Source organism: Stigmatopora argus, chromosome 8 (assembly GCF_051989625.1).
Source record: "Stigmatopora argus isolate UIUO_Sarg chromosome 8, RoL_Sarg_1.0, whole genome shotgun sequence".
NCBI classification, from domain to species: Eukaryota; Metazoa; Chordata; class Actinopteri; order Syngnathiformes; family Syngnathidae; genus Stigmatopora; species Stigmatopora argus.
In genome coordinates this window covers 9,011,133-9,038,822 of record NC_135394.1, presented here as the reverse complement: position 1 = coordinate 9,038,822, position 27,690 = coordinate 9,011,133, and the positions used below count along the sequence as shown (strand labels likewise).

General features: G+C 41.2%; 2 protein-coding genes across 4 annotated transcripts in view; one reads left to right on the top strand and one right to left on the bottom strand.

Moving 5' to 3' along the window:
- Positions 1–142: 142 nt before the first annotated feature.
- Positions 143–9,371, bottom strand: prkaa2 (protein kinase, AMP-activated, alpha 2 catalytic subunit). The gene is made up of 10 exons (XM_077606936.1): positions 9,015–9,371; positions 6,746–6,887; positions 5,949–6,042; positions 5,657–5,801; positions 4,113–4,200; positions 3,327–3,551; positions 3,105–3,267; positions 2,684–3,022; positions 1,688–1,814; positions 143–1,624 (listed from the first exon to the last, which is right to left on the bottom strand). The coding sequence occupies exons 1-10, from the start codon at positions 9,112–9,114 to the stop codon at positions 1,374–1,376; spliced, it is 1,674 nt and encodes a 557-aa protein (XP_077463062.1). The 5' UTR covers positions 9,115–9,371; the 3' UTR covers positions 143–1,373.
- Positions 2,099–27,690, top strand: part of plpp3 (phospholipid phosphatase 3) — a 35,760-nt gene continuing 10,168 nt past the window's right edge. Inside the window, exons 1-4 of one of the 3 annotated variants that reach the window (XM_077606937.1) lie at positions 2,099–3,562; positions 8,430–8,560; positions 11,116–11,318; positions 26,519–26,676. In XM_077606937.1, coding sequence (XP_077463063.1) covers positions 8,547–8,560; positions 11,116–11,318; positions 26,519–26,676 — 375 coding nt within the window. In that variant the 5' untranslated portion in view covers positions 2,099–3,562; positions 8,430–8,546. Of the gene's footprint in view, positions 3,563–8,429; positions 8,561–10,840; positions 11,319–26,091; positions 26,247–26,518; positions 26,677–27,690 lie in introns of those variants that run through there. The other 2 variants (XM_077606938.1, XM_077606940.1) reach the window with 2 other exon arrangements.

Below are 27,690 nucleotides of genomic sequence, written 5' to 3'. Positions count from 1 at the left end.
CATTTCAGGTTTCTGGCTAAATTGTGTTATTTTGATTCATTATCTCATTGATTTTTAAAATATATACCTTGCCCTAATTTACCGCCCATTTACACTTGAGCAGTTGTAATTGACCTGGAATTTTTGTTCGTTTTTATTCATAAGAAGACAAAATATACAATTTTAAAGATTAAATGTTGATTTCTTTTTAGATTAACACTAGCTGTTATAAATCAAAATGAACAGTTTAAATGATATGAAAAAGTAAATAAAGTCCTGGCCATATCGATTTGTTAAATTTGTTGTAATAAGATGTTGTATATTGTATAATGTCATGTTTGTTTCAGGAATATCACAATTTCAAGATTTTCCTTTTGACTCATTCTACTGGGTTTGTACATTTAATTTTTATGACATGTTATACTGACGTGAACATTACTGGTTAAAACAAAATGGAAGGCAACGGGTGCACATCTGCAATAAGAACCACTAAACTACAAACATTCCTCCATATTTTACATTCATAAACGCTATGTGATGCAGATACCTCACACACAAGTAAATTTCATTTGTTTAAGGCAGCTGGAGGAAAGTTAATGTGAACAAACAGACACCATCTCATAGTGCTTCAGGATTTCATCTAATATCTATTCACTTCTGCTTTGCAGCTATCTAGTGACATTATGAGGAAAGTGTAAAAACTTTGGTGGTTTTCTCAACTATTCATGCTTTAGTTTTCTCATAAGTAGCTGTGTTAGTGTTTATGCATGTTTGGTTTTAATTATGCACGTGTGTAGGCTAACCTAATGGCTAGCATCGACTGCGAATGGCTGGCCGCAATCATTGGTTTCTCAATAGACTGACTGGACGCCCATGGACGTAGACTGCAACCAGCGATTTGAAGGCTGGCTTTGGAGGTTCAATTCCTTAAAGAGATGGTGCGTGTCACTACCGTAACATAAATGCAATAGTGGTCATAAAAGTTATTAAATAATGACATTGATGCTTAAAAATAAAATACTCTCTCCCCAAAAATAAATAGCAATCTGAATTTGATTATTGAACTGTAAAGTGATTTAGTTTGTTTAGCTACATCCTGTGACTTTGATATAAATATAGCATACATGGATAACAGCCTTTTCCACATAGCTCCAGAAATGACTCATCGAAGTACTCCCTCAAGACTTCAAACTGACCTCTGATCAGCATCAGGATGAAGCGTAACGGTGGGCTGTGATGTCCCAGAAGTGGAAAAAGGGATTATAGGTATTTTTTTTCTAACCTTAACCATGTTGTGGGGAGATCTCTTGGCTCCTTTTGACATTCTGTCCAAAAGCAGGTTGCTTTTGACACCAAGACTGATTGTCTTCTCCTTCACCTGGCGTCCAACCCACTCAGCGAGCCAATGTGGTAATGAGACTGGCGCACATTTCGAAGAAATCCATGGTGTGCGAGCCCTGGCGCGGAACGAGGGACGGGGAACTGCCGCAAAGCGAGCCAGGCAGGGACGAGCTGAGTTGAGGTATTTCCGCAGTCTGACTCGCCGAGTCGATGCTAAGGCGAGGCCGATGGAGGCCCGCCGTCGAGCCAGATCGCTGAGGGGTGGACGAGCCGGACTTGAAACCCGCCGTTTCAATGATGTCGTCTGTTAGCACAGAGTGGCTCGGTTAAATTTTAGTAAGATGCTTGATTGTTGTTTATCACTGACCGTCGATGCTTTTGAAGTCCAATAAGTAGGATCGGTTGTCCACCTGGTAAAGCTGCAAGCTCATTTTCACTAGATTGCCCGTCACTGGGTTTTTCCTGCGCACTCGAAGATGGTACGGGTTCACCACCTACCGCAGAAGCACAGGTGTGTATTGAATTTCTATGTCAAGTGCTCATTACGTCAATCGCCATTGTAATACTCGTAGATTGTTTGAGAGTAAGATTTGATCGAGTCTTTTCACTAGATTGCCCGTCACTGGGTTTTTCCTGCGCACTCGAAGATGGTACGGGTTCACCACCTACCGCAGAAGCACAGGTGTGTATTGAATTTCTATGTCAAGTGCTCATTACGTCAATCGCCATTGTAATACTCGTAGATTGTTTGAGAGTAAGATTTGATCGAGTCTTTTCACTAGATTGCCCGTCACTGGGTTTTTCCTGCGCACTCGAAGATGGTACGGGTTCACCACCTACCGCAGAAGCACAGGTGTGTATTGAATTTCTATGTCAAGTGCTCATTACGTCAATCGCCATTGTAATACTCGTAGATTGTTTGAGAGTACGATTTGATCCAGTCTGTTTCCTTCAGTCCTGAACAATGTCTCGTTTGCACCGTGACATTTCAATGTGCCTACTGGAATACACACTTTGTTTGAACATCCATATCTGAGTCGTTTAACAATCGTTGATGTCTCCTCAGTATCTCAGTGTGGTCCCTACAGTCTTGGCTAATATAAACGACCTCATCTGCTTGTTAAGGCTTTCCTTTGATGGTGAACAGCTTCATTTCTGCGCCCTTTGTTGGTAATCAGATGTGTTTTTTGCATTGCTAAATCTTTGAAATTTTCTATACTTCAAATGAGTAAATGTTAACTAGGGGTGTAGATCCAGAACTATGGATTTAAGTGAACTTGCTCACAGACTACTTAGCCACCCACCTACCCTTTACAAATGGCCTAGTCTTTCGGTGTATTTTAAAAATCCATAGTCTACCTACCTTCCAGTCAAATCCTAGGTGCTTCATGGCCCTATAAACCTCAGCCATGATGTCATAAGGCCGACTTTGGCTCCGGATGCCCAGGTGCCACTTGGCCTTCTTGACGGCGAGTGGCTTGGGTCGAGTGGTGTTGAGAGCGTCAAGCGGACAGCGCGCCTTGGGGCTGTCGACCAACAGTGGCGGCATCCGCTCCGGGTGTGGCTTTACCCCTGGCGGGAGTGGCATGCCCTCCTCCATGAAGGAGCCCTGTGGCGGACTGGAGGCCAGGTAGAACTCGCTGGCCTGCGTCATGATACGCCGGTTGTCTATGATCAGGTGATAGGCCACCGCCAGCTGGTCCTGCGTGGACACCAAGTGGAAGAACATCAAATATAAATGCCTGAGTGTAGATGATGGGTTATTAAATGGTAATGACTGTTACCTGAGGATCACCACTGTAGAGGCTGGATAACACCTCAGAATCGTTGCACTCGAACTTATCGCACACCTCTTTGACGGCCTCCTCGTCCAAGACTGTGGTGTCATGCGACGGGTCTTCCGGGAACAGGTAATTCGGCAGATCTTGTTTGAACCACTCGTGTTCCCTGATAAAAGGTCAAAGCATTTTCTCTCTGTCCTCTTTCAAATTTAGACTTTTCCCCACCTGATGTCCTTAATGGTAGCTCTCTTCAGTGGATCCACCTGCAGCATGTGCATCAGCAACGAAGCCACGGAGCGCGTCAGGTACTCGGGGATGTAGAAAACACCCCCTCTGATTTTTTTGAACAGCGTGGGCACGTGGTCGTCGTCAAAGGGCAGCGTTCCGCACAGCAGCGCGTACAGGATTACGCCGCAGCTCCATATGTCTACTTCGGGGCCCGCGTACAGCCTGATGACAAGGTATGATAGTATGAATTACTTATTTATTAATTAATAATAAAGGGAAAGACAACTTTTCATGTGCATGCTGGCAGAAAGAATCAAGTTTAATAGATTAGGAAAAAACACTTTCATTTTTGTAATGTGTAGTGGTAGTGAAAAATATAAATAAAAGTCGGTATATCTAGCAAGTGGCCTTTCAAAATCAGGTATCCCAGATGGTACTACAAGTACGTGTTTTTGATGTGTACTAAAATCACAAGTATGTGTTTTGTGTGTACTTGAAGTACATTTACTTGTAGTACAAACACATGCTTCAACAAGCACGTGTACTTACGTGCCCTTGTCTGAGCAAAGCTACCCACAATTTCCCCAGAAACTCCATTTTCTAGTTTCAGGTTGAAATGCAACTTTGGTATGATAAAGCAGGTTTATTTCCCAAATCCAAAACACCCAGCCCAAAGTGGAAGAAGTGCGTTTAAATATTTTGATCCTGATTGCAGTACCATTTTTAGCCACCAATTTTACATATTGGTCCTTTAAACCCCATTGCAATATTAAACACACAGACCGTCCCGAGATGACCTCAGGGGCAGCATAGTTGGGCGAACCGCAACTTGTCCTCAGGAACTCCCCGTCAGACATCATGTTTGACAAACCTATCACACAACAAAACAAAGAATAGTGAACATGGCAATGAATACGTTAATAAACATCTGAGCGTAACAAGGGACTGTTATCAGACAGGCTGGCGAGTTTACGAGAGAAAGAGCGCACTGATATCTTTATCCCCATTTAGCGGCCAAGTCTCTAAGCTTCCAGCAACAAAGCTCACCTAATGGGATGACACTGCTTGTGATTGTCAGGCCCTGAGCCAAACACTCAGACACCAGACGCCCGGCTACGTGCTTAACGTCCATTTATCTTTCAACTGTGGTGTCCTTTACTATTTCCCACCCTACCTGCTTGCCAATCTGAAGCACGCCAACAACCCCCCCCCCTCCAATTTTCTCCCCTCTTCCCCCAGAAGCGCCTCCCCTACAGTTCACTCCCTATCAGATGACACTGGGCCTCAAGGCGTCTTGCCAGGGTTGATATGTGACCTGCCCGTTGCTAGGTGACCTCCCTTGACAACTCGCAACCCCAACCGTTCAGAAGTGTGTTTTGGAAAATGCTTTGACCCACCTCATGGTCATACAGCATTCAATAAATTTATATGAAGTCTGAAATAGGGATGTCCAATCAAGTGATGAGAAATCAGGCCCAATTTAATTATTTCCAGAATTGGGTAAAAAACAATGGTGTTTTTAAAATGTATTTATTGATTAATAAGTATTAATTCCTTGACTAACTGGCAGTGAAACTATACATTGATCAGAATCGATCAAAGGCTATTGAATCAAATTAAATTGTGACGTATTGGCAAATATTGCATTCTTGTTCTAAGATAGATATCGTACTGTCATGAAATTGGAAACATTGCTCGGTCTGAATCAATTGGTTAGGCAATGATCACAATCAAATTAAGGGGAACAAATTGGTCAATACCATCATCTTTTGGATAAGCAGTTTTGTTAAAAACGTTAGTTTTCATTCAAATGTTTGGAATGTTTCAGCTACAAAAGGTTGAAAAATGTCAAAATTATATTGGATTTGTACTCTAGGAGTAACTTTCGTAGCCAATTTGAAGGCATTAGTTCAGACTATTTTTGCATTATTTTCAAATGTAACATAGATCGAACGATGTTAAATACATGACAGCGTGTGTTCACGATCATATCACCACAACATTACCCGAAAACTTGGGTTACGGTTAAAATAAAACTTCCAAATTGGATTAATATGCTCACACGAAATCCCTATTTAATTTAATTTAATTCAAAAGCCAAGGGGTAGTATTACCTTTGCCAGGCGGATCAGAAGCCATTTATAAAGTTCAATTGCCAGGCTTGTTGGCAACTGCATTTAAACTCTTCAATTCAAAGTGTATACTAATTCAATGTCTAAAATTAACAGTGATAGTCAATTACTGTCAAAGCCAGCAAAGAAGTTGAAAAAAAAATAGTATCCCACGAGAAATTGGCTACGTTTGAGTTTCCTTTAAGATAATCCTACCAAAGTCAGCGATCTTGGCATTCTTGTTGGCATCCAGCAGCACATTCTCAGGCTTGAGGTCTCTGTGGACCACCATATGTCTGTGGCAGTAGTCAACGGCCGAGATTATTTGTTGGAAAAGGCGGCGAGCTTCGGTATCCTCCACCTGGCACACGAAGGAGAAGGGAGGGACATTACAAAAGATTGTTTGGAACATATTTGAGTTTCAGTTTATGAATTTGCTCTGACTGTGGATGAAGCATTCTTATCTCTGTGAAAGCGGAAACAACCGCATTCCACCTGAATTTCTTACCCGTCCATGTTTACAGATGTAGTCAAAGAGCTCTCCACCAGACACATATTCCATGACCATGAAGAAATCTGTGGGTGTGCTTATCACTTGGTACCTGAAATACAAACATAATTCCGTTTTATATACCGAACCTTTAGGTTCTACAAAACTATAAATACATAAAAAACTTGGTACAAGGCTGCAGTCTGAACTCAAAGCCTTCTAGTAATGTATTTACAGTATTCATAATTCATGCTGGCACTAAAAGAAAAAAAGCAAGGCAAGGCACTGCTGAGTTGGCCGAATGATTATTAGGTAGATAGATAGATGGATAGATAAAAGGTCACCAGGAATAAAAGGCCCTATCTCATGAATGGTTGCCCGTAAGCAATTTGGCTGTTGATCACCATCTACGGGTTCATTTAATGTCCCCCAGTGCCTTGTAAAAGTGTCTTTGTAGCATCGATCCACAGCACACTAGCGCCGAGTTCGCATATCTGCCCTAACTGGCAGGTTGACGGAGGCCTGCCCCTCGGAGGGGGTCTAAAAATAACACGGAGATTGTCGAGACGTGGTTTGGCAGAAGGAGAGCCAAGGAAGGAAGTGGGCAAGGTCAGAGGGAAAATACAAGCAGAGCCAGGACCCCTTGAAGAGGATTTAGCCAGGCAAAGAATGCTATATTAACTGTAGCAGGCTGTTCCGTGTTCGTTCTACCTTCTGTGAGCCTCGCAGGCGTGTGGTGCAGCTGTGGTAAACAAAGAGCAACGAGCAGAGCAAATGAAAGCACTAGAAATGTAACTGTGAGCTTCTCTACTCACAGTTTGATGATGTGCGGGTGCCTAAATAGTTTTAGATTCTGGATCTCTCGTTTGATTTTGCCCACGACATCCAAGCTGCGGATCCTCTGTCTGTTTAGGATCTTTACTGCCACTTTGTGCCCTGTCAACTGGTGCTCCCCGACTGAGAAAAAAACAACAAAACAAAACAGGCAAACTAAAACAATATGTACCAATGCATTATTTGCCATCTTAAAACAAATGGCAGCATATAGTATAAATGACATTCAAGCAAAAGGTATTCAAAGTATTTAAATATGCTAATTGTATTTTTTTTTTACATGTGTCTATTGAAAATTTTTTTTAAAACTGAGTCAAAGAGCCACACCTTAAGTCAGAAGCGGCATAAAAAAAAATCCAACCTGCCAAATAATTTTTTTAATATAATTTCCAATTTGTTTACAATGGGCCCTGAAGAATTTGAGTGTGTTTTAAGAGAGAATAAAATTAGAGAAACATGAAAGGAGGCAAAGAGCCATAGTAGATACAAAATATGATAAGAAGCAAAGAAAAGAGCCGCATTTATTTTGGTCGGGAGCTACATGCGGCTCGAGAGCCACGTGTGCGCCACCCCCTGGTTTAAAGAAATAAAAATGCAGCCATTTTGTGATGTCAGCTATAGTACCTAACGTGCATTACACACTGATGGAGTCAAGTACACACACGTGATAATGGGTACTTGGTAACGGGGAAGGTCGGCCATTTTGGGCATACTCACATTTGGGTGTTTAATATAGTACCAGTATTCATAAAATATCTGCCATTACTCATGGCGGTCAGTTCCTGGAAATAGTGACTTTCAAGCTTTTCTCCACAAATGCACATCAAGAAAAGAGGATTTTTTGTGTGTGTGGGTGTGTGATTAAACAAGATTCTTTCTTCTGGGATGGACATGATGATGGTGTTGTCGTGCCCTTTAATAAAGTTAGCAAACGCCTGAATGTCAGACGTCTCTGAAAGAATGGCCTTGGCTATTATCCTGTGGCGTGTTAATAAGATAAAACATTTTCGAAGCAGGGATACAAAAACAACTATTATTGGGCCAAATAAGAAAAAAACATTTAAGTTTAAGATCCATTGTTTGCTTGGGAAAGAAATGAGTGGGTATGTTCTCATAGAGAAGCAGTCACAATTTTTCTTGTCTTTGGGAATATGCCACGGGATCTTTTTGTAGATGTGCTGGCTGACAGTGAAGGAAAAAAAACATCGTCTGGGTTTGACATGAATATTTCTGACACAATGTCGAACTGTCATTTATCGCACTAAGGTTTAAACTATTTGCACTTATTTTGCTACTTATGGAGTACAAGATCTTATTCAGGATTTGCAGGTGGGTGCATGTGGGTGCTAAGGGAGAATGATTGCTGATGGTTGTTTTTTTAAACCTGTTGCACTGCTTTTCATTATTTAAGTTCCACTTTCCAGCTAGAATTGTAAAATATTAGCTCAAACACGGGGGAAGATGACAAGTCTTTATTGGCTCTAAGTAACAAGCATCCGTTTTGTGGGTCACAGTAAATGAGTTTTCTAAAATAAATTAAGTTTTTTTTTTTCCATTTTCGGATTCAGTTTATACTCACTAGGGCTGCGATTTATTTGTTATTGTCTTTCTAAAATGTATAATTTTAATATGACACAACGTGTTGAACAGTTGATTGCTTTGTAGGTACAGCTGCGTCAGGATTCAATATCTTGTTTCACTGGATCGTGCGAGTTCAAGCTTACAAGGTCATCAGGTGTTCCAAACCAGCTGGTGCGAAATCCAATGAAATAAAACAACACAATGCGTGGCTGTGGGTGAGTTATAAAACATTTAAATGATTATTTTAAGTACCATCGCGACGAGATTGACATTGAGCTGTCTAATTAGTGACAAGCTAAATCGGTGTCCTTTACTGCAACACAGGCGTAAAAAATATGACAATCTGTATTATAATACAATACACGATGCGTGTTATTATTAAATTCTAGTTGATTTTTATTCTGCCGGTAAATCCACCTGCCCCGTGGCAAGATCGACGGTGGTTGGTTTGGGTGGTAGAATTTGACTTTCAAGCGAGCGGGCGTATTCTCGAAACGCAACTAAGCTTAAGTTAAATGCGTTGCAAGCGTTACTCGGCGTAAGATACGCAAAACAACTAACCATCTCTAACTTGGCTTCGTCACGTCCAAAAAAGGGGAGTGGATGGGGTTTACCCCGACTACTAAATTCCCAAAAGCTATAAGCACTCAAATGTAAACACGACTTAACTCTTTACTTTGCCGAAGGTCCCGACACCGAGCGTGTCGCCCAGGATGTAATGGCCGATTTTAACCCTGCCTTCGTGCTTCTGCTGTTGCCGCTCTGCCATCTTTGCGGTTCGGCGACGGCCGGGGCTCCGTGGGCGAGTAGTTCGAGTGGGTGTGCTCGGTTGGCTCGCCTGACACCCAGCGGGGCGCGTGGATGGGAGGGAGGGAGGGAGGATCGCTTAGCGTCTTTGCCCCCCGCCTCTCCCGGCTTTAAAGGTGACTATTAGCGGACACGCTGCTTCATGTCGCTCCCTTGTTAGCAAGTTTCAAGTGTCGACTGGCTTCGTCTCCAATGTTGCGTATTAAACGTTCATCCAAAACAAAAAGTGAAAAATTGGACTGTGCAATAAAACTACGCAATGACTATGAATAGTAAGTACTAGACTGAATCTCGCGCAGGTTGGACCTGGAGTAATTCGTAGTTGTGGCCGCTAGGTGGCAGGATAGGCCGAATTTAGGAAATCGGTTCGCTTATGTACTGGATTGCCTACATTTATGTGCAGTACGTATATATGTTTAAATTCCCTATTATTCCTTCTCATTCCACTTCCTTGGTCCGAAAAGAGTCACGTTTCATAATCATTTAATGATTTATTTGAGTATTTTCCAAGAACTAAAGCTACCATTTGAAATTACTCCATTTACATTCAAGTCAATGAGCTACTTCTTTCTAGTCAATTAAACAACTGATTAAAAGCCCAAACTGCAGATTTCATAATACTTTTCAGCAGTTAAATTAATTTTCTGACTGGTTTGCTCTTATGATGGCTATTCAATTATTTGCTGAATCATTCTACAAGTATATCCATTTGTATTGCAACAATAGGCAATAATCTTTGCCAAACCTCCATTGCAAATAGATTTCGTGTGAATCATAACAGAAAGAATTTAGTTTATTAAATTGAAAAGACAGGGAATTTCCTATTTCTGACATTAAATAGTGCAGAAAAATTTAATTTAGGCTAGTATTTCCCAGTAAGTATGAAAAATGATGGTTGTCATACATTTGTAATGAAAATAAAGACGTTTTAATGGGCCCAATTTGAAATGTGATGAATTTGATTGTGATCCCAGGGCTTATTAAAGGCGCAAATCTTAATTATCTGTTAATTTCATTTTCTGAACAGCTTTATAGTCACTAGGGTTGCAGGTCAAGTGGAATTGTCTTTCTAAAATGTATGATTTTAATATGACACAACATGTTGAGCAATTGATTGTTTTCTAGGTACAGCTGCTTTATGATTTCATATCTTGTTTCACTGCATTTCGTCTGAGGAATGCACGATTTCCATAATTCTGTACTATGTGCAACTGTATTTCACATGACCATTGTTGCTAGGAGAGGTCTATTGTTTTAGAACAAATGCAACAAGTTTTACAAAGTTCTTATATTTACCTCATTGGATGCATTTGACCACATTTGATGTCCAAATCTTTTGAGGTGGGACGGTTGACAATGATTCCAATTCAAATGTATTGAATTTATATTGGCTCCAGTTGCCTGAAATTGGTTATTTTATGTTTTTTAATGTAATTTAATTTTGCTCTTGATTCATTGATCATTTAAACACCCCAATATTTCTATGGTGTCCTTATATTAGTGGCCAGTAAGTGTCACTAAAAACTTATTTTTCTAGACTAAAACGCTCGAGTGCGCCTGTCTTACCGCATATTGCCACTAGGGTCACAGTTGAGGCGTTTAGCTGTCCGGGCTCCTCAATGCTGGGAAGGGGAAAAAGTTTTCCATGCTAGGATGAAGGCGTTTGAGGGCTGAGCCTTGCGGACATTCTACCGGCTGAGGGAGGAAAAAAAGAGAGAGAGCGAGACAGAGAGTGGGAGAGAAAGAAGGGGGAGGAAGCGCTAGAGGAGGAGCAGTAGAAGCTTGAAGATATAACAAGAGCGTCTGTTGATGTGCGCCACTTTTCTCAATAGCGCCACAAAGTACCATTTTGGCTGACACTCATTCAGTAGTCATCGGCGTAAAAAAACAACCAAAAAACAAAAAGAAACTCTCCACTTGACACGACTTTTGCATTTCTTTTCTTTTGTTGTTGTTCCTAAAGAACTGTCAGTACTGCGTGGTGCGCGAGCGCCTGTGGGATTGGAAGCCGAAACGAGTGGAGGTCCCTAATGCAAAACTACATGTATGAAAAAGCCATGGCTCAAGAGACAAGGAACGGAGGGAACTCCACGTTAAACAACAACGGTGTCGACAGCAGCAAAAGAAAGCTTCTAGTTGCCCTGGACATCTTATGCCTGCTACTTGGTAAGTGCAAAACACCATTTTCATCACTTTTCTTTTTTTTCAATGTGCATGTTGCACTTGCTTCCGGCGTTTATGCCGGTTGTCAATCTAAAAAAAATCCTCAATAGTTGCTGGTAATCTGCCAATGTAATGTGCTATAACATCTTATCATGCAGCGCCAGTTCCACAGAAGTGCACAAATAGTTCTAGTAAAGAATGCACAGTTCTGTTTTTTTTTTACTGTGCTGTCATGCACAACAAAATACATGCTGCTCCCAGAGGGGCATAAATGTTTTGAAGTGTTGTGCCCTGCTCTTTAAATAGCGCTAGGTGACCCCCACCTGCTTTTATCCAGCCAACTTTAGTCATTTGAACCCCCACCCAGCCAAAGAAAAAGATACAAAAGGTGTCATTCCTACCAGAACTGTCCATGGGTAGAGGAATTATTATTGAACTATGTATGAGTGCCTATTGTGGGTTTTTGTGATCTGTTCTTTGTTTGTTTTTTTGTTTGAGTTGCTGTTTTGTTGATGCTCATGAGGTTTGCCATGTATTTTTCAAAGTGGAGAGAGGTTTGGGTTATGTTGCTTGTGTTGTTTTTTTCTAGGTTGCCTTATGTGTCTCATGCCCAAAAACAAATTAGGTCATAAATAGAAAATGCACTTTTTGGCTGCCATTACTCTAAAAAATTTTTTTTTTAAATAAATAAACTTAGTCTCGGTGAAGTATTTGCATATTTAGCCAAGTCAATATTTTTTTCTTCTCCGTTTAAATTGATTGTCATATTCATACCAGTGTTGTTCTAAAAATGACCTGCTTTTAAATTGGCCAATGGCGTACGATATGGCTATTTTTGGCGTATCGGATTTGGTCACAACAGCTGATCCATAATTCACGTTACACTTGCGTTTAAAGTCCATAGCAAAACAGACTTAAGCCGCTTATTTGAATATTTCTTTTAGGGGAAAATGGGGTTGTCAACCTAATTTTGTTATCCTGATGCAGTATTCAATTATTGATTTTTAAAAAAATATTGTCTTATCCTGTTGCTTCTAATCTCCAAAAGCCTTTCTGTACAGAAGTTGCACACCACTCGCTTCATTTCACCTGATGTAAAAAGTGATTTCTTGCCCCCTCGTTTTCATGGCCTTGTGCCTAATAATTGCTTAAGCATGTGTTGTGGCACGAGAAGAATTCATTTCCAGTCCAATGCAAGGACCCCGCGCTGGAAGAGCAGGTGGGAGTAGCACCGTCAATAATCACCCCATGGAAAAGGCATCAGGAGTTACTAGATGGTAGTTGCCAAACGTGTGATGCGGGGGCTCCTGAGATGTTACACGTTTGTTTTTACTGCCTTGTCTAAGGGACTCGCAAAGCTTTTTTTTCCACAAGCTTTAAAGTGTTTCATCTCCACTTGGTGAAAAAAAGGGGGGGGGAACACAGATGAGCTTTTCCAAGTGCACATGAAACAACTTTCCTGGCTTCATCAACTTCCTTGACTTGTTCAGACTCAAAAACACATGCATATGTGTAGATTTATTTCAAGAATGTTCCAAAGGACATGACATTTCTTAGTCTAATCAGCCAATTTTGCACGAAGGCCCATAGATTGTCCAATTTTTTGTGTTGTGGAGTGAAAAGGCACACGTTACACATTGATGCATGCCATTCGTGTTCAGCTGGCACGCAAAGATACTTTTTTTTAATGTCTAGCAGCAACACAACCTGAGGCGAAAAGAACATATGAGGTTCTCCATAATCACACCCGTGGGTACCTTCAAAAAAAGGCCCTCTTTTGCTTTGCTTTTTGTAATCAAAGCTGCTAATGATGCATAAACACAGCAGGATGGAGACACACACGCACAACAGATTTAAACTTACAAACACGTGTTGGTGAGCGCACTCCCAGAATCTGGCTTCATAATCTTCCATCCAATTCTTTAGGTTTGCTTTACGCTATTATGGGTGACAAGGCGCTATGTTTGGCTCTGCAATTTCACAAGAGCGGGAACACGAGTTGCGACATTGCATTTTCGCATTTGTGAATATTCCTAGACAATCGTCATGTAACTCTTCAGGGAGAAAAAATGCACTAAAAAGCTCTAAAATTAGCTTGGCTATGTTTTGTACAATGCATCGTGGGACCATTGTGTTGTTGACAGGAAGAATTGAATTGTAAAAGCTATAATAATATCCAATAAGATTGGGGTACCTATTGTCAGTTTTTTGTGTGGCAATATTTTTAGCTTTTTTTTTTAAACATAAAACATGTACATATGTTAAACAATGTTTTGTTTAAGAAAAAGGGGATGTGGTATTTAAAAACCTTAGTGATATTAAAAAGCTGAGATCAGTTTTGCACCCAAAAATATATGTTAGACCTAAAACAACAACAAAATATTTCGCCATTGTCTTTGTAATGAATCCTTGATTCATTTATTTTCTCAAAAATAGGATATTTGCAAACATCTAGTTTTGCTTACATTGTTCGTAGTATTCCTAGCCCAATTTTTGCTCAGTACGTAGTAATTTTTATTTCCAATGCAGATTTCCCGCTAATCTGTTAAACCCAGATTAATATAACCGTATATAAAGTGTTTTTATACAAAGTATACTGACTAATCGCAAAAGTAATCAGTGATTAGTTGACTATCAAAATATTCATTTGGGCCAGCCCTACTTTTTACTTAATCCAGAAAACAATTCAAAGGCTTCTTTTGTTGCTCTGGGTTTTTAATGGTAGTAGAGCAGTTTTGATAACAGCAGTTATAATGTAGTATAATCATTTTTAATACTTTGTGGAAAACTCACAAATTCAACATTTCAGTTATCTGGAAGACTGTTGCAATAACTTCCTGCAATTCTAGATAATAGCTTTTTTCCTTTTTTTGATGTGGAAAAAAAAGATTGGCACTATTAGCGGAAATACTTGCATTGCAAGAAACTGCTGTTTTTTCAATATTATGACTCTTCTAGAGAACGCTCTGACTTATGTATTGGTAGAAGTCAGTTGTCGATCCCAATTAGGAGTTTTTGAGGTGTCAACACGCCATAAAGTGACATTTTAAGTCAACATTGGTATGATGGTTCTTTGATATATCAAAACATGAGCCGCTGTAACCCTTGGCCAAAAGGCGTCGGGCACTTTGATGAGTGATATTCGGGGAAATTAGTAGCTGCAGTTCTGCCTTTTAGCCCTGAGGAATCGCTTCGCTGAGTATCCCTGGGGACATGAACCTAATACACCCTTTTCTCCATTAGCCGGCATAGCACCGCAAGAAGTCACGCGGTGTGGCTCATTAAAGCCGGACGGCTTTAACCTCTCGGGCTTCTCGGCCACTTCAATCCCGCAAATATTTCCTGGAAATTCTCACTTTGTTCTTCTGGTTGGCGTGCCATGACCAAAGCGCTCTTGGTGTGACATCTGGTGTCATTTTGGGAGTGAAGTAGAGGGCATGATATAGTTTAGTCTAAGAGTTAATGTAATGTACTGTACTGTATTTATTTGGGCTTTTCCCCTCACCAAGCAAGACTTTAAATCATTGGCTGCCGCTGACGGTGATAGGCGTCCAATCTTTCTGAAAAATGGCTAGGTTGTCTATCACTTTGCTTTAGTGGTACACTTACAGAAAATCTTACTCACAGTCGAACATTTCTGCGCAGTTCCTGCCACATGTAACTTTGTCAATGGCAACCAAAGGGTTAAAAGTAAGCTTTTTCTTGATTAGCATTGGTGTTTTCACAAGTAAACTACATCTACCTTTTAGTTCTTGATACTTTTTCTTTGTTTGTTTTAGATTCCAAATTCTTTTTGCACTTTTAACTCGTTCACTACAATTGACAGCGGCGAACGTCCCAGTCATCCAACGATCTTTCGAATTAAACCAGGACCCTTATTGCTTAATTAATCCTGACCAACAAAAATAACTTGGCTGATTTAGACTTAAACGTCCCGAGAAGCAAATGAGGTCAAAGTTTAGTGAAGAAATAAGACGGATTTTGCAAACCCATGCTCACTTTGTGACAATTGTGAGACTTGTCACAAAAATATTCGCCGTCACAAAAATATTCGCCGTCAACCAGAAGATATATATATAATATATATAAAAAATACCCAGACATTGCTGTGCATCTCTTGCGGGTGTGTAGGTTCACGTTGCAAGGTCCTGTGGGATGCTTGTAGCAGATGACAACGGGGGCGAGAATGTTTGCCACACTGAATATTTTCTGCATCCCCATGTGGTGTTTTTGTGTGCTAGTCTGTCCCTCAACTATAAAGGAGCAAACCTCTGTGGTTTGGGGTATACCATATGCAATTATTAGAGGTGTGAGCATGTGTGTGAGTGTTTGCGTCTCCCATGGGCTTTATGGTTGCCCAAAGCTGTCATTACATCTCCGCAGCAGCCGTCCCCAACTAAAGATCCATGAGCCCTTGGGTACCATTTTTTTGTTTTCGTCTGGTTGGGCGGTCATTTCAAGTGTCTTTGTCTCCTTTGTCTACCCCAAAATAGGACTCTGAACAGTTTCAATGCCAATGAAAAGGAAAATTGTCAACCAGAATCCAACCACGAAGTTCCAACAATGACGTTCTCCTCACTATCTTATATAATTCTTTGGGTGACGTTCTATTTTTAAGTAGTTAATTATTTTTTGTGAGGTTTACCCTGAAATTTGCTCCATAATTGGCAATAAATTATGTTCAAAATGGTCTTAAAATCTTTTTCAAAATCTTAAATTTCACTTGAAGAAATCTGTAAAAACCCTTGTTATTATGTACACATTTAACACAATGTTACATTTCACCTAAATCAGTTAAAAAACAAACAATTCCAATCATTTTGTTACTGAAAAATATCAAACATTTGAAAGAAATAGTTTTTAACATGCCTTACAACTGACTGCTGACCAGTCAAGCCTTTCGTGGGATACGCTTCAGCACCCCGGGACTATGACAAGGACAAAGTTGATGATGTTTTGTGTTTAGATTTTTGGGGATTGGATCGTTGCTTTGTTGGTCGCTATTGTCTACATTCTTTATCCACATGCGCTTTTCGAAGTATAGCTGACGGTTACTGTTGTACAACAATAGTCTTTACAATCGTTCATGATTACAGTCCTCTCAGGTAAACACACTTGCAAGTGCTTATTTAGATGAATGTGCAATTATACTTCAGCGCCTCACTGTAAACTTTTGCTTGTGTGTGTGTGTTAGACTTTTTTTATTGCCTTTGCAGGCACTCGACCAATTCAGGATGTTGTTACTCCCTCGCAAAATAAGGGCTGAGAGGCTTTCTAGGCTTTTTTCACACTTGAGCTACATTCATGGGAAAATAGCATGTAGACTAAAGTTTCTGTATATGAGGCTGAATTTTGAGGCTGAGGCTAAACGATGTGTAAATACAAGTTTTGTTCTCAACGGGCAGTGAAATGAGGCCGTTGACAAAAATGTCTTAGTTTGAGCCTAATTTTAGAACCCAAACAGTATCTAAAGGCAATACTCAAAACTTGCAGTTGTCAAACTCAATGCTCGATAGCCACATTAAAAAAATCATGTGTGTGAACTTCATGATTTGTGCTCAAATGCAAAAAAAACACGTTTTTTTTTAGATTTCATTGTGTGAAATATAAGTCTTGGAGGTATTTTAAAACCCCTAAGAATAGAATTTCATGCCAAATCTAGGTCAAATTTCACAGCCTCACAAAAAATCACTAACTCTCAGATGTCAATATCAAGATTAGTACATTCAAAACTTTTCAAGACCCAATGGGAACCCTAAAAACTCCAGCTCGTCAACAATCAGGAACTTTAGTTTTTTTGGCCTCTGATTTCAATATCAGCTCTGTATATAATAATGAGGCGATCACACATTGTTGGTTCACAGCCAATTTGAACGGATAGCAAACATGGAATTTTGTTCAACTTCTACGAGATGAATGCACTGATTAAGTGACTTATGTCACTTGACTTGCATATTACGAGAAGAAGCAGCCTGTGTGTGTACTTCTAGTCTCTCTTGTGCCTGCCAGACGACATCAAGCTGCGGTCCTCACTGCATGCTTGCGGCGCACCATGCTGTCCCAGCCGTGGCCTCCCTGCTGTTACACAGGCCTCTCTTGTCTGTCACTTTCTCTTACTACGCGCAATCCTCTGTGTGTGTGTGTGTGTGTGTGCATATTGTGTGGATTTAGAGATGCATTTTGGGGGGCAGGGATTGGGACTTTTCACTGTGACAGTGAGGACAAAAAGCCTTTTGATGCATCTCGGAGCCTTTGTTTCTGCTAATGAGGACCAACAGGCCTATGGCAGACATATTCGGAAGGGGTGAGGGGGCGAATAAGTGAATGATAGAAAAGCACTCGTGGTCCCTTGATGAACTCGCAATAGTTTATAGCTATTGTTAGATGGGGGGCGGGTGTGAGCGCTTATCTGCTGGGACGAGGCTTTCTTTCGGATTCTAATCAGCCCTGTAACTTCATCGGCGAGCACGGCTTTAACTTGTGAATGTTGTTCTGAGCCGGGCCTAAAAATAGCTGTTTCTGGAATTCAAAAATTATCTGTAAATCATCGTTTATGGATTTTGTTTCCTCTATAGCACAGGACTGACGTTCAAACTGTGCATAACATTACTGTTCTTTGGACCTGACATATTTTATTCATTTGATAGCTATCAAAGACAGTGGTAAACATTCAATCCATTTGGACAAGTTGGTATAGATTGGACGTCTTATCTTAAAGGGCTTGAATCTGTAGCAGTATTTGTAGTTAGTTCCACTTAATTACAGAGTATGTATACAAGTAATCTTGGTGTCTCTACCTGGTAACAGTGCACCCTAGCCTGTTTACATACAAAGAACTCAATGCTGGTTGTTATTGCGTTCACACGGGGGCTCTGGTTTGACACCTATTGTCCCCTTGTGATAGAGGTAATGAGGAGCAGATGAGTGGCAACGAAGGACAAGAAAGGGAAAGAATTCCACGAGCCGTTATCCAGGACAAAGGCATCGAGTTTCAAAGACGCGCCTTGCCTCGCCTAGCCCTCCCCTCTATTGCCAGACATTTGTCCCTTGGGGCCGTAATGCCATTATGGCATCAGGAGCGCAACGCCCAGGCAGCCGGCCGACCAAATAGCCGGATGGAATCCCGCTCCCTCAAACCCAATCCGACACCCTTCAGCACTGCTCAGATTTCTCCTTCATTGCAGCAGCTGAGTGCTCGGCCTGCCTTTTCAAACACCACCATGGCCCGTAGATGAGTTGATCTTTTTTTTCAAAAGACATTATAAATATCCCCTCGTCTCTCTCTGCTTGTTAACGGGGGGACGTGGATCTGATTTCCAACAAAACTGCTGCGGGGGACTCTTTAGGGAGGAATTTCATGCATTTAATTCCTAATTTAAAACTGTTTCCAGGTGCTTCAGTAACATGTATGTGACATTCATCCATTTTCTATGCCAATCATCCTGATTAGGGTGGAGCTCCACTAACAATAAAAAGTCAAAATTCCAAAATATATCCTTTTTAATGTGTGCCTGCAAGCTAATAGCAATACAGGAATCTGCTGTTGGTGAAAGCTCTCTCGAGGGTGTCCTGGCATATGCCTCATAGTTAAAAAAGGGGGAAAAGAAATGCCATTTATTCCTGTGAATAAAATCCCTCTGAGTAAGCACATGCTGCCAGAGCGGCCCCCCATTTGCCACATAGTGGGAGGGGTAGGACAGGGATTCAATGCGTAGACCACTCTGCTGATCTCAGCCACTACACTGTATGTGTGTGCGTGTTGACATTTCATATGTGACCCACATCAGGGAAAAGGATGCATTCACACTTAAAGTTTCAGCTCCTAATTTGGTATAATGTGTCAGAAAATGTACATATAAGTAAATAAGACATAAATGCTAGAAAATGCCATTTCTAGAGATGGACTGTGGGAATGTTTAAATGCTAATTGCTAAACTTATGTGGGTCACTTCCTGCTGATTTTGGAGATATTTTGTGTCCCTTTCTGGTAATTTCGAGTCAATTCCTAATGATTTTGTGGCATTTCTGGGTCACTTCCTGTTGACCTCTGATACCTTTCCGTTGATTTTGGGGCTATTCCAGGTCACGTCCTCATAATTTTTTGTCACTTTAGGTTTATTTTGGTGAGAGGTGGATTTTAGTCTAAATAATTACTAACACCAAAATATTTACTTTGTGGGTTTGTTTTGTCAATCTATGGAAATGATTTTTTTGTCAGATATTGGTGGAACCATATATTCTTTGTAAAAACCGATTAAAATCTTGGTTTGCCTTGATTTGGTTTTTGTTATGTGAATGATGTGAATTAGACCCCCCAAAAAACTGGGACCAGATAAATGTGGACTCCCCTTAAATTTACCCAGGCCTCTTTAGGGAGGCAATTCAAAAGGTTGCTTGTTAATTGGTCAGCGTGTGTGAATTAGGCGATGCATAGAAGTAGAATTTAGTGAATGCATTTTATATGTGGGATGTTTTGACACTTGGACTTGCAGTTTAGATCCAGCCAAACAAGTGCAGAATTGCAGATTCACCCATATGAGTTCATTATACACTACGTACACCACAATGAACGTGTGCAAATAAGGCTTGGGGTTTGTTTGCAACGAGCCCAGTTTGTGTATTTGAACTGCGGGAAACTTCGGCGGTGAGCATCTCAAAAATGTTTGCGGGGGAAAATCTTTGCAGACGCTGCCAGTAAAGCCACAGTCATCCACTCTTGACACCCACGCGGGCCCACACAGGCACAAGACGGAGACTCTGTGACACAGACACGCTGCAGAGGAATCCTTTAGCTATGCGTGTCATGTCCCTCACCTTTTGCCTTACTTGGTTCACTTTCACTCACGCTCCAAAAACAACAAAACAAATCTGTGTCACTGGAGTTTGAGCAAGTCAACATCTAAAATTCAAACTCTGATGCGTCAAAATACCACGATAGGTCAACGTTTGGAATATAGAGAGGCGTGGAATTATATCGACGCAATCTGAGGTTTTAAAATTGAATGCGGTTGAGATCCTAATTGATTATTTGAAAGATAGAAATCTTCATAAAACACACGGACAGGAGCGACATGGAGAAACGTAAAACCAGTTTCGGAGTTGAGAACCACTGTACCCGAGTCTTTATTTACACAAGTGTGAGTACTTGCTACCTCTTTTCAGTGACCTCAGGATATAAAAGTAAAGCATTCCGCACATTGGAGGAATCCCAGGTTAGCTGTATATTCATCCCAAGAGGGTGTGGAAAATGATTTATAGTTCACCCAGTTGCTAATGTGACCATTGGCTCTTCCATTAAATCATGCTAATTTTGCCATCGATGGCAGTGAATGGGTTGAACTCTAAAAATAAAAAAATCCATCATGTCGTGACCAGATTCTGCTGTCAATGAAAGCAAGATGGAACAATCAGTGAGGATTGAGCAGAGATGCGGAAAGAACTAATCCTATTGTGTGCGAAGCAGCGGAAGGCGGGATCAGTGAATACGATCAGATATGCTTGCTCGCCAACAAGAAAGCCTTGAGAGATTTTTGGTGACAAACGGAACTTTAGTTAATCCAAGCACAGGCATCAGAATTTAAATTTTTTTTTATTTTTGAGGAGAAAGTCATACCTATCTTATTTCCGAGACAATAAGTTGCACTTTATTTCTTAGTTTGGTCTGAAATTTATGCTCAGTATGTTTATTTTTCTAAATTTTTATGAAGAGAATGGGATGGAGGTTGCAGATCTGTATTATTAAACCAATCAATGATCAACCAACACACGTACGTATTAGGTTTAATGAAGATTTTGCAGGGGTAAAAGTGTTGGTAAAGACCAACAGTCAAATTTGTCCAATTTCAACTATTTAAAATCTTACTGTAACACAAACACATTTTTTACCAATCGTAGATTAATTTTATGGAAATTTTTTGTTATTTTGATTTGTGTTCCACTAAGTGAAAACTTTTTTTTTTAAATTTAGTGACCTTACATTGAATTCAGGAAAACAAGGGAACCTCCCTGCCTCACTAACCTCCCAACCAATTGTTCCTAATGCGCCTTGTTCCTTCGTAGAACACGTCATGTGGCCCAAATCACCTTTAGCACTGGCTGATGCTCACGACGCTCGCTATAATCGGGATAAATTGTTCTAATTCGGCTCCCGAAAGCCTCCAAAGCCTATTAAAATGTGAATAGCGGTTCCAGAAGGGTGCTGCTTAAGGCTGAAGACTTTTCTTTTCTCCACGGGGATATTAGTATCATGTCAAGGGGAATCCACTTGGCGCATTAGTCTTTGTAAAACCAGGATTTTTTTGTGATTATTCTGAGAAGAGCCGTTGACATAACAGAAAAGTGCCTACCAACTTAATGCACTGATCAGATCACAGGTGAGAAGATACAGAGCTGTCTGTTGAACCTGGATTGTGACTAAAATTGAAGGGGGATTTAAAGCTGTTACTCTTCTGTTTATACAGCATGTCAGCACGCAGGCTATTAGCCTATGATGTCACACTTTTAAGGAATTCTACTCGGCTAGTGCATTTTGCCTATCAGTTTTGGGTGTTAAGTCAGACTTAGGTTGCCAATTTTAGGACTTGTTTGTCTTTTCTCATAAGAAATCCATTTAGGATTTTCTACTGGTGAGTGGAAATATACTTCAATCTCTGCTAATTTTACCCACATGTAGTTTTTCACCAACCAAATTGAGCTGAACTGAATCGTCCCACTCAGGGTAAACAAGGATTTACTACAAAATATACCCTATTTTTGTTTTCTTTGTGTCTACTGGATAAACTGCTTGAGACTCGGAAGAGAGCCAAACTACTAATCTCACTCCCGCTATACCAAAATTAACTCCTAAACCAATCAATCGGGCACTTGCTACATAATCTACTTCATTCCAGCTTTTAAATATGACGTATGAGATAAACAAATGTGGAGCCATGGACATAGAGGTACACACTCCGAATATATAATTTATATATGTGTATATATAAAGTTTAACAACAGTGTGATTCACTGTTTTCGAATAAAGATCGATAGGCAGACAGATGAGATAGCAGGGACCGCCAATGACAAATTGCGTTAAAACAGGGTGACACCAATTTGCTTTTTCCAGAGGGTCTACATGCTGGAGTCATGAGAGTGGATTTTGAGTGGATAGCAGTCACAGGCTCAAAAGACCCAGCCGTGACCTGTGCACATAAACACACTTCAAGCAGTCGGTGAAATACCTCCCTCTCTCCATCCCTTCCCCTCTCTCTGAATCAGACCAGTAGCGGGGGGAAGGGGCAACTGATGTCAAATGGTCCGCAGTGGTTTCCCCTCAGAGGCTTGAAGAAAAAATTGTATGGTCGCATCTGATAAGACTAATAGAACCGTTCCCCGACCAACCACCCAGCCTGTGTTTCCGCACGCTATATTCTTTTTTCAGACTCTGTCGTAAAGAATTATGGCGCCGTCAGTGAGAGCCCAGACCGCAACGATGAGTCTGAACTGTTTTCAATCTCATTTTCACCCAATCACTGAATGCTACTGGCCTCATGATTAAGTTTGTAAACCCCATGGTTTTTAATTCACTGACGCACAGTGGGCTTTTGCCAATAGGCAGGCCCACCTCTTTCTCTTCTCCCCCTGACTCGACGCTCGCTTTTGTTTTCAATGCTTCCTCTGCCACTCTCCCCATCACTCCTCCAATCAGTTCGGGTCAGCGGGCCTTGCGAGGGTTACTCAGTCTTTTTCCCAACAAAAGAGGTCATGTTTCTTCCCTGTATAGATGCCTCCAGCAGAAGTTAAAGCGGGGATCACGGTGGACAATACAGTTCTGAACCAACTCCAGTTGAAGATGTCAAAATATTGTTACATGAAATCTCCTTACCTGCACATTATTTCTCACAAATGGAGCTCAAAATGCTTCTTCAGTTGTATTTTTTTATTTTCATAGCAAGTGCCACTATTCATGTCTTAGTGGGTGGGTAATCGATCGTCCTGCATACCAAATAGTTGCTCACTTGTCTTGTTATTGAACAGCTGGTTGAGGCCATTATGCCTGTTTAATTAGGAGATATTTTGGGGTTGATATGTAAGGACATTGTTGTAAACATTTTACTTTCTTGGTCCTAAACGCATAGGTGAGGTCTCAAATTGAGTTGTCTAAAGATGGAAGAACATCAACCAGTAGGCATTAATGGCAAAGAAGCAGCAGATTTTAAGAAGCAACATCATCTCCGCTCATGTTCCTATTTAAGAGATTTTTTTGTGTCGTCAGCTGCAACAGTGGTATTTGGCAAATGTTTTGTATCTTGAACCAGGCCAAAACCCACCAGCTTCTGGCAATCAAAAATTAATGATAGGGGTGTAAGCGTTGTGTGTGTTCGTACTACTTATAGTTCTGTGCCAGGATTGGCAAAGCATACAATTTTCTGAGCAGACAGTAAATTTCATTAGAACCTTTGCACTATACACAAACCAGATCAGTATTTAGTATTCCAAATTAATATTGTAGTCCATGGTAACTTTTCAGAATGGGGTTGGTGGTTTACAACATTTTGGCATCTTTAGGCATTCACACACAAGGAATCTTTCACTTATTGTCGAATGCTTGCCCACTGTTTCTATTCACTGAGTTGGCCATCAAGTTTCCCATGGTGCCCTTGCATAGCTAAGCATTGGTTAGCGTGTGTGCTTGTCTTTCTCATGCCTGTTAAGCCTCTAACCTCCTTTCCCTTCTCAGAATTAGCATGAGAATCCCCCCCAACCCCCTTCCCTGGACCTCTCCCCTCACACAACAACACAGAAGAAAACGGTTCAACTCGTGATGATTGTTTACCCAGCGGCACTGGCTTTGCACTGGGCATTAGCACAACGCCCACTTGTGTTTTCACTGTGTTTAACATATTAAAGCGCTGCCAAGTTCACTCAGGCATTAAGCTAAATGATTCACGTGAGTATCTGCACCAGACCTCTACCATTGACTTGGTTCTAGTCAGTCACCACCAAAGAGCCTAAGTTGGTCCCCTCCGGGAGCCCTGGCACTGCACCCTGTTTGCGCAGGTGCCCATCCCATCTGCTGCCCTTTGACACACAGACCCGCCATGTTTCCCTCGAGACATTATAAACAGTTGACCCCTAAGATTGAGTGTTAGATGATCACATGGTGCTCGACAGCAGATGGAGTTTACCACCAATCGATGAAATCTACACCTTGACCTCATCCAAAGGCAATGTTTTTTTAAAGAGGCTTTTAAAGCATCATTGTTTGTCTTGTAGTACAAAACCTTGATTATATCATGACATGGTACATGCCAATTCGCCGCACCCAATTTTCTGTTCTTCCTAGTAAGTATACAAAGTAGATGCATATAGTTCAATGGCTAAATGCAATATTTAAAAACGGTAAAGATTTTGTAAATTTGTGATTTAAATGCACCTGCTGTAGTGTAATTGGTACAGGTCAAAACCACATTTATGGACATCATCCCCACTTTGAGGAAGGAATGCAGGCCAATCGTGCAAACCATGGGTAGACATGGCTTCGTTATTAAGTCAGTGGTCAGTCTGATACCTGAGGCAGTGCATTCTTCCCCCAAGTAGGAGCAGATGTCAAAGCATTGCAGGAAAAAGAACTCAGGATCAGATGTGTCCAGAGGATTTTTACTCCCTTTTCCTTACTGGTTTTTTTAAGACAGCCCCCAGGTAACCCAATCTCAACTCTTTCCCTTCAGGGGAAAACGAGGGCTGCGGTTCTTTGCCTCATTAAATCGGAACACACTAGTAGTGGGGGCTGATCTCAAAGACACGAAGGAGAAAAGTCCCTAGCTTCAAATGCCATTGGATCTTCGGGACGCCTCAGTGTCTTCTCCATCTATTTATGATCCTTTGCTGTGCCAAACTTGCTCTCATTCGCAAAAATGTTCCACAGTTGGGTGGGTTTGGATTTGTTTTGCCTTAAAATATTTTATAATTCTCTACACATTGCCAAGTTTTACATGTCAGGATTTATGAGATTTGTGTTTTTGTATTTCTTTCGTGGTATGTGAAACCTTCATCTCACCATTTTCTATAGCTGATGCCCTCTTGAGCTGGAGTCCAACCAGCTAACATAATATCACAGACATGTGGTACACCCTAGATGGCCATGATAAGCAACAGTCAAAATCACAACTTTGGACAATTTAAATTCTTCGCCAAATTAATTTATCTTCAGACTGTGAGGCCGACTTACTAAGCACCATTTGTTAGTTAAGTCTGTCAAGACTTACAATTGGGACAATCTGTTTGGTTAAGAGATTAAAGTAAAATAGCATCCTGGGGTCCTATAACCCAAAACAGTTTGATCGGCTGACTTTTTTTTCCAAAAGTATTTGTTGACATGATAGTGGTAATGGCCCAACGTGCATTTTACAAAAGAAAAGAAACCATACCAAGGATTCAATATTGTAAACCTATCCTGAGAGAAGCACGCTGGACTGGCTGTGGCATTTGCATCATTTGTCTTCAGTAATGGACCGGCCTACCCCTAAGTGTCTGTTTGCTCTGCCAGGGTGGTATGAACTTGGGGAGGGGGACTAGAGTTTAGCTGCTAAAAGATAAACAGCTCAATGTTGCTCTGTCATCAGAGCAGCAGGAGAGTGTTTGCTGCATAAACATCCAGTTAGGTCTCACACCTGTGGTATTTTAATGTTTTCTTTTCAGGTTACAGGTGAGTTTACATGCAGCAGGTGTTGATTCCCCGTTGAGATGTGTATGAATGTGTCATCATCCATCCATCCATTTGTGTATGTGTGTTTAGCAATGCTGCCCAGCCTGGTTCTTCACCGTACCTCTATTCGTCCATACCAGAGAGGGTTTTACTGTGGGGACTCCAGCCTGACATACCCCTACAAGAACAGCACTGTGCCATCCTCGGTGCTTACTTCTGTTGGGTTGACACTGCCCGCGGTGTCTGTAAGTGACCCAACCCCACAAAGAGCGCCCGCTGCATTGGGCAACAATGGAAGGCAGAAACGGGGGCTTCTAGAGAATGTTTTGAGTTTATAGAAGTCAAATTTGTCACCAGATATAGTTAGCTGATATCCTCTGGCCACCCACTTCTGTTATATCCCATGAGCCCATAGTGCCAGGGCGCTCCTTGTGCTTCCTCCTGTTTGTCCGTGTGACTGACCTGGTGCTTTCTCTCTCTCTTTCTTCCTGTCTTGCTCTCCCTCTCTGTTTTGTAGCTAGCCTGCCTTTCCTGATCATTGAGACTAGCACCATAAAGCCTTACCAGCGCGGGTTTTACTGTTCGGACGAGTCCATCCGCTACCCACAAAAAGAGGGAGACACCATTAGCGATGCCATGCTATGCGGTGTTGGCATTCTTATTGCCATCATCTCTGTAAGTCAACCTACACTCTCCCTCTATATTGTCCTTCAATTTAAGTCTTTTACTCCCCTTAACTAGTCATTAAACTACTGTAGCTCCACCTCAGATTAGTATGCAGAGATGGGAACTCAAATCATTGTGACTTGAGTCGTCTTGAATCACTGTTTAGTTTGCTTGAGACTAGATTTAGAGAGTTCAATACCCGGGACTTGACTTAATTCATTCATAGTTTTCTTAGGACTTTACTCACCCCAGGACTTCAGATAACACATAACTTGACTCTGCACGACAAAATGCCTTAGGACTTGCTTGAGAATTGTAGTACAAGCTTTAGGACTTGCCAGAGAACTGCACTTGAGGCTTGATCCCATCTCTGCCAGTATGCCATCATGTAGTCTGATGCTATAAATGTGCTTTACATGTCCTCCCCCTTCCATATTTCCTGAAACATACTCCATCCACTTTGATTCATCCTAGCTATTTGTTTCCCCAAGAGAGTCAGTGGTAGAGAACCCCTCCCCCTCATCCTCCTCCTCAAGCATCAGTACTCAAGAGCTTCAGTGTATTTTCCAAACACCAATGAGTTTTTACATGCGTTACTGACCCATCGTCATAACTTATATGCCGGACAGCAATGCCCCTTTGCATGACACGGCAAGTGAATTTGTCCCAGTCTTTTCATGCTTTAGTTATTAGTCACCCAGGTCCCCATTCCAATGACCCAACTCTTGTTCCACTGACTTAGGAGGGAAGGAAGAAAGGGGGAGGTGTCAGGGTTAGTGGAAACATGCGTTAATGACATGTGGCAGGTTTTTTAGGTGTCAATTAGTGGCACGTGGTCAGGCTAGATAATCTTTGCACCAAAACCTCCCATCAAAAGTTCCCAGACAGTACATAGCACTAGCTCAGCTCTTCTGTGTGCTTGTACACGGGTTAGCCGTACACGCTCATGTGTGGGTTAGGCTTGGCGTGTCTCGCCCAGCTGTGCTCTATTAGCGGCGTCTGCTGCCATGCCGACGGAGTCCC

What these genes read in the sequence shown, in the direction of transcription:
- prkaa2 (XM_077606936.1), bottom strand. Translation starts at nt 9,114, where the DNA reads ATGGCAGAGCGGCAACAGCAGAAGCACGAAGGCAGGGTTAAAATCGGC. An exon ending in CACCCGCACATCATCAAACT is followed by an intron (nt 6,043 to 6,745) that starts GTGAGTAGAGAA and finishes TTTGTATTTCAG; the next exon opens with GTACCAAGTGATAAGCACAC. An exon ending in TCTACAGTGGTGATCCTCAG is followed by an intron (nt 3,023 to 3,104) that starts GTAACAGTCATT and finishes GTGTCCACGCAG; the next exon opens with GACCAGCTGGCGGTGGCCTA.